Source organism: Centruroides sculpturatus, unplaced genomic scaffold (genome assembly GCF_000671375.1).
Source record: "Centruroides sculpturatus isolate CEXI.00-Female unplaced genomic scaffold, Cexi_2.0 scaffold534, whole genome shotgun sequence".
In the NCBI taxonomy this organism is placed as follows: domain Eukaryota; kingdom Metazoa; phylum Arthropoda; class Arachnida; order Scorpiones; family Buthidae; genus Centruroides; species Centruroides sculpturatus.
The window spans coordinates 174,194-181,878 of NW_019384895.1; the positions used below are offsets into that span (position 1 = coordinate 174,194).

Consider the following 7,685-nt stretch of genomic DNA (forward strand, 5'->3'; position numbering starts at 1 on the left):
CGTCGCGGAACAGCGCATCAAATTGCGGCCGCGATTTCTGATATTATTTTTCTGCGAAAACTTCGTTGACCTTTGGAGACATCATTAATATAAATAATTTTTATGGCCGTTAAATAAGAAATGTTTCTTTCACAAGAAATGTATAAAATTACAGTACTAAACAGACGATAGGTCGCCTAACTCGCCGTAGCGTGACGCTAGACGGCGAAAAATATATATTTAATTATAATAAAGTTACAATAAATTAAGTTAATATATAATTATATATACAGTACCTAATTTATATATAATTAATATATAATTATATGTACAGTACCTAATTTATATATAATTTATATAATACTGTCCAGACGATAGAAATCTCTCCGTAGCGTGGCGCTACGGACGGCGGGTAAGTAGTTCGGCTGCCCGATGACGTTTTACGTATTATAGGAGTTATTTTTACCGTTGTTTACGGATAATGCCACAATTTTTATAGGAATCATAACTATAGGAAACGCTTTTATAGGGGGATCTACTGTACATTAAAAATACAAATTTATGGAAATATGAAGAAGAAATGTTTTTTCAAGTCAAAAATATCTGAAAATTTCATACAAGCTTGCCAATGATGCCGAGTATAATATGCTATGACAATACTATTTTAAAAAATGCTATTGACATTTTTGATGATTTCAGTTGAATAGTAAAAATTAGTTTTGAGGAACCACGGATTTTTTTCTATGTATCTTATTTCTAATCAAAATAAAATTTAATGAAAGATTACAAGTATAGATAATAAGACATGGGGAATATTATACTAAATAATATGTTACTTTTGCCGTAGATTTTTTGTATTAACTGGTGAGTTTGTAACTTTCCATTTTTCATATTGTTAATTTTAAAAAATATATATTTTTAAAATTAGTTTTTGACTTACAAGTCAGTTTAAAGTTAGGACTAAGATTGTTTTAGTTTTATTGTTATATGTGTAGTTTTAGTTTTAATAAATTAAAATTGTGCTAGTTAGCTGAGACTCATTTTTTTTGTATATATATTAATTTTTTGGGTTGGATATTTTTTCCTTGAACATTTTGAGATTTGAATTACTAAATTTATTTTTTATTTATTACATTTATATAATATTTGTATATTTAGTAACTAGCAGACATATTACTAATTTGTCATAATTTGAATAAACAAAACACAGAATAAATTGGAGAAATTCTATATTAGTTATATTTTGTTAAGTATACTCTGATTCTATATTTATTATTTCTTTATGATTATTTTCTTGAGTTAATCTTTTAGTATTATACTATTTACATATCTTATCACATATTTGAATTTATCTCTGTTGCTAATTAAGATTATACTTATATCTTACACTGAATCTATTGTTTGAATAAAATAAAAAGTCTTACATTTGAACTCAAAAATCTTTAAAATTCAACAAGAAAACTTTGTGTAATAAATATTTTTGAACTTTTTAAAGCTGTCTTTAAAAAGATCAAAAAAGATTCTGTCTTTTTAGGTTATGCTTGGCTTAAATCCATCCCATTGTTTTCCTATGATAATAGAAAATGACATTAGTACTGTCACTGACATGTATATCATGTATATTTAAGGTATATTGATTTTGTATACTAAATTTTTTTAAATTTTCAGAATTTGTGATTTAGTATTTTGTATTTTATTTAGAATGTTCTAAGTTTCTATTGAAATCAACAGCAGTTGAGATTTTATTAAACTTTCTTTTAGAATTCATTTTTCTATAAGAAACAATAGAAACAGTTTTCTAGTTTATCTTTAAAAATATATGTATGGTTTTAAAGGACATTTTTGTATTTTTGCAAAATTTGATAAGCTATATGTGATCTGAATATTGCAGACATTGATGTACCTGTTGTTGTATAGTGTATACTGCTTTATTATTATGATTGTTTATGCATGCTCAAAATCAAACAGTTACCATATTACATTGGGCTGTATTAATGATACCAATCCAGCAATCATTTGTCTTTAATCTAAAAATTGAGCTTGTAGATGTTTATATTTATGCATGCTCTTAATCAGTCTGAACATGATACAGTGCATAACTATACTGTGTTAAATTTGATTGTAAAACCTTCAGAAATGTTAATGATTCATATTCATGTAATAATTATTTTCCAGACATGCACTGTATTTTCTCCTGGAGTCTTTAATGCATAATGTGTTTAAACAAATTCTGATTTACAAAATACTAGCAAACTAAGTTATTATTGGATGCCAGATTAACAAACTTCTAGTATATATAGTTTTTGAATTAAATAAATTTTTAGGTTTTAAAATTTGATGAGTCATTATATCATTTTATATGTATGGAATAAATTAATTTTAAAATTAAATCAACAATTTTTTAAATTTATTACTATGGATTAAAATGTAAATTAATTTGAACAAATGAATAATTATAATTTACATAACACAAATCATATTTAGGCTATTTATTAGTGGAAAATTTTGATTTTTATATAAATTATCCAATAATAACAAAAAATAATTGTTATGAAAAACGTTAAATATTGATAAATTGTATTATAAAAATAAATTAATTAATTAAACTAAGTTATATATAATGGGAAATATTGAAAAATAAGTAGTTTTGAAGTGTTATTTGAAAGATTTACTGTTGTTTTATAATAATAGAACTTTGAAATATCAATAAACTTTCAAAAATCAATAAATTTTCTAATTTGAATATACAGTAGTGTGTCATTTATCCGAAAGAATTCCTGTCGGCAAATTTAAATTTTTGCTAGTGCTGTGGCGCTGCAATCTGTGGCTATATCTTGGGCTACTCCAATATTTTTTTTTGTTGACGTGTGTGATTTAGCTGGCAGCACTGGAACTTTTGTCTGGTGTGTTTCTGAGCATTGTGTGTCATGCTGAATCGAATGTTTTTGATACTAGATAAACTTCTAAAGTATAATTTTATTTTGTTTTTATATTTTTCAATATATTTATTTTTCGTTTGTAAAAAATAAAGAAATAATTTTTAACGATACAATAGCCATGATTATTATTTTAAAAAGTTTACATTAGGCTTAACATCGATGAAATTCAATGCGAAGCAACACGTAACGGAGAAAAATTTCAACATGGGATAGGTTAATATATTTTTTCGTACATAATCGGTTATCCGAAAAATAAGTTATCTGAACAATCCCAGTCCCCAATTGATTCGGATAAACGATGCTCTACTGTAATTCTTAATTAACAATCATTTTATATTATTTTTAAAAATGTAATACACACTCCATAATTATGTTTGTTTTCATTTGTACTGTTTTTATTAAGAAATTTTCTATGTATTTTACTATAATTTAAAATAACTATATATTACAGAAAAAAGCAAAAGATCATTTTGGAATAGAAGGAGATGAAGGCTCAACTATGGTTGAAGATAGTGTGTCTCCTGCAAAGTTAGTAATTTTATTATTTTTAAACTTTAAGGCTGTGTACACATTAGGTGTTTTGAAACGCGTGCTTTTGGTAATGCGCGTTTTAAAGAACCAAGAGTTCCGCATAGGCATACACACTCAAACGCACACTTCTGGCCAAGCATGCATCAAACGTGCATTGATAGATTTTGGTTAGGATGCGTGTTTCGCGGGCGTCAGCTGCGTGCTTTGAGATACATGTGCTGCCATGTTGTTGTACATTCGATCGCGTGCTTTCGGGAGAGTGGACACACACTAGCTGAAATGGAGAATGATCATTTTGATACTGATCTATTTATTGATGAAATATAAAAGAGACCAGCTATCATCAAATGATTTTATAGATATTCTAAAAGAATTAAAAAACTTGGGTTCATATTTTCTTAGTTTTGGATACATCACCACAAACATTCCATGCATCAGTCTATCTTGTAATATTGGATGCACCCAAAATTCTCTTTGCCTCTACCATCGTCTTTTACAGCAACGATGGAGGAGGCACACACAAGCAATTACTTTCACATCCATTTCCAAACTGAGCCAGTGTGAACAGTTGTCGAACGTCGAGCTAAACGTGCGGTGTGTATGCTGCTAATGCATGTTTAATGCAAAATGCCTAATGTGTACACAGCCTAACTCTACGCATTAATGGAAGATATAGTGTAAGGTCATTATTTTATTTGAATATACAGAGGGGTGCAAAAGTAGGTATACAGTTGTTATTATGGAAAAAACATACAGGGAGAAAGTAGGAAGAAAAAACATTTATTTTTATGTACAAATTAAATCACAATCATAACTAATAAAAGATACTAAAAAAACTAATAAAAGATAATACAGTAGAACCTCGAAAACTCGGCCTAATGTGGACCGAAGGGTGGCCGAGTTTGTGAAAATGCCGGGTTATCGGGAATGGGGTTAAAAAAGGATAAGTATGCGTGTTTCCTCAGAAAATACTGTACTGTACTTGTATGTATTATTTGCTTGAGAATACAACAGAGAATAAACTGCCCAAATACCCTTAAACAAAGGAAAAGTACGTACTTTATGAAGGCATAGAGCCTTTACTACATGAAAATGAAAATTAATGAATACACTGTGTACAGTAATTTACCTGATAAGACAGACCTCAGAAAAATACTTTATGAGAGCTTTTATACTTTTATAAAGCTGTCTATAATGAAAATTAATTAACTAAGGATTTTTTTGCCCTGCCAGGGTGTGGCCGAGTTATCCGGAGTGCCGGGTTATCGAGAGCCGAGTTTTCGAGGTTCTACTGTAAAAGTAATAATAATGAACACCAAACATTTGTATTTCTCAGATTCTCAACTATATACCTACTTATGCACCTACCCTGTATAAAAAATTCTATGAAAATTAAATTCTACTGGTTTTTCCATTTATCCTGAATATATTTTAAATGTTGCTTGGTTGATTAAAATAAACATAAAAGAACTCTTCATGTAATAAGTATAACAACATGAAAATAAAGGATTATCAATATTAAAATTTAAATTACCTAAAATATGAACTGAATATTATGCTTGTGTGAGAAGCTAGGGTATAGGGCTGATACCTATATCACTTACAAGCACACGATCGTGAGATCGGCTCACTAACTTTTTCTAGGAGGGCGGTAAATGTTTAAGAACGATCTAGAGGTTTAATTCTAGATCTCGTCAGGGTCCTGACACCAGTTAATCAAATTTAGAATATGCGGATTAAAATGCGTTATCCCTAACCTCGGGAATTGGAAGAAGCATGGAACTTAAATGTAGGTGAATATCTGACAGGAACCAAGCCATTTATAAACAAAGTAAAATATTTAATAAAACAAACTATTAAAAACTATACAAAGAATGAATGAATATTTATATCTAAATACTAATTAACTACCTTATTTCTAACCTAATGCATGAGAGAGTTTACATCGATCTATTTAGAGCTTACATTACCTTCTGTATTCTTCATATCTGCATGAGGATCTACTTCCTTCTTTAAGTATTTCTCTTCTTATCTTTATCATGGGATGTTCTTCAATATCTTCCCTTTCTACAATATCGTCGTATGCTATACTTTAATTTAACGATTTCGTATGTCGTATATCGGCTTCGTATGTAGAGCACTCTATGGTATATGTGGACTGCCTATGTTCTGTATATGGTATTTCTCTGTATGTGGCACCTTCTATGGACTGCCCTATTCTGTATGTATATGGCAATTCCTCTTCTGGACGGACTGCCTTGATTCGTATTTCCTTGATATGGCAATTCCTCTTCTTGACGGACTGCCTTGATTCATACATCAACGCTTGTGTATGGCAACCTTTCTTTGTCGGACTGCCTCGATTGGCGGGACCATGGCCCTTTTATTTAGTCATCCACACCATGTGCAAAATTATCAATTCATCAACGGTTCGCCTGAGAAAGGAAATCAATTTCCTTTCAAATTCTGCTGTTTCCTCTGTTTTCTGTAGATATAATCTTGGTGAAGTTCGAAATATTATTTTCTCTAAAATTTTCAGTTTATTCTTTGACCTATTATATTGTCTACAAACTTCTCCCCTTTTTGACCCTCACATTTGTAAGTCAGAAATTCTCTCTCCAATTTCAGTGTTTTCTCAAAACTTGTTATGGAATAGTTAATTAACGGTAAAGAAGATTAATCAATTAATAATTAATTTTTTTATTCTATTATTTTGCAATAATTTAAATGACAAATATATGGTGAACTATTTCAAATTATAAGAAACATTTTCTGGAAATAAATAATTCTAACAAAATTTAAAGAAATAATTGTAAAACTGAGTTTGATATTTGGTTAGAAATAATTGTAAATTGAATTTTGTGAAATAGTTGCAAATGATTTTTTTTATTTGTTATTAGAGCAACAATTTTGCAACATAATCCTGCTGTGAAGTTGTCTCATGCAAGTACTGGTTCAGTTGCCATTCCTGCTGTTATGAGAGTTGGTGCAAATGGTAAGTAAATAAATATTTATAACAGAAAAATATGATTCAAAAATTCTAAATAATCAATATATGACTAAGGAAACAAATAAAAACTTTCAAAAGTAATTTCTTTTTTATATAGTAGATATATATGGTAGAGTCAAAAATAAACTTTTAATATTACTTTTATTACATTAACAGTACAGTTATCTCCAGAAGATAGTCTTTAAAATAAGTATTTTCTGTAGCTTCACTTTTCTGTGAATATTTATATGACATTAAAATAGTCTTATGTAAGATTTGCCAACCAGGGTAGGGGGAATCAGTTAGACTCAAGTCAAGATGAACGAGAGGTAAAAGACTGTACGTGGGTAGTAATTTGGACATATAATTTTTTTAATAATAGGTTTCTTTTGCAAAGGTACTTTACAAAAGAAACCTATTTATTAAAAAAATTATAAACTGGCAGCTCACAAAGCAGTTGGGGAGATGCTCCTTCTTGGATAATGATCTTAAGAGAGAAAATGTCCAAATATTTTTGTCTAGGATGGCTCTCCACTTTTTCCTTAGCAACCCTAAGGCAGTATCATGGATGAGTCCAGTGGAGGAGAGATGATTCTTGTCTTTGCTCCACTGTTGTGCATGATGCACAACGATGGAGCAAAGACAAGAATGACAGAACTTTGGTGAGAACAATGCCACAAAACACAGAGAGAGTGTATATGGGTCACTTTGGGATGTTGTGTAAAAGAAAATTCACACTTTGTCCTTGAAATTTGGGGTATTTAAAGGATTTTATCTCTGAATTCCATACTCCAATTGGTCTCCTTCCTTGTTTTCAGGAAGAAATAAGATTGGATTGGGTCATGAAAAAGGATGATCTTTGTATTCAACTCAACACTGTCTTTTGACTCTGATCAGGAGATGTTGATGGAACTTTGAAACCTACACTCATATTTTAGACAGCAATGGTTCCTGTTTTGATGTTTTGGAATTTTTATTACGAAACACAATGTTTTTCTCTTGTCAGACTGCTCAGTTTCCCCAATTTAATTAATGCCTATCATCTTTATATGAGTCTCAGAGTCAAAGTTCAAACTCTCTGAACTAACATTGATCCATATAATAACATGTGTTAGAGTCATGCTCAAAATTCATTTTCTTTTTTGACTTACTTTAGAAATAAAATATGTATATATATATATATAGCTTGTGTGAGAAGCTAGGGTATAGGGCTGATACCTATATCACTTACAAGCACACGATCGTGA

General features: G+C 29.7%; 1 protein-coding gene across 1 annotated transcript in view; it reads left to right on the forward strand.

Moving 5' to 3' along the window:
• LOC111631364 (talin-2-like) overlaps window positions 1-7,685 on the forward strand; it is a 199,740-nt gene that overhangs the window by 106,234 nt on the left and 85,821 nt on the right. The window contains exons 17-18 of the mRNA XM_023375591.1: window positions 3,370-3,446; window positions 6,350-6,444. Of these exons, the coding sequence (XP_023231359.1) occupies window positions 3,370-3,446; window positions 6,350-6,444 (172 nt within the window). The remainder of the gene's footprint in view (window positions 1-3,369; window positions 3,447-6,349; window positions 6,445-7,685) is intronic.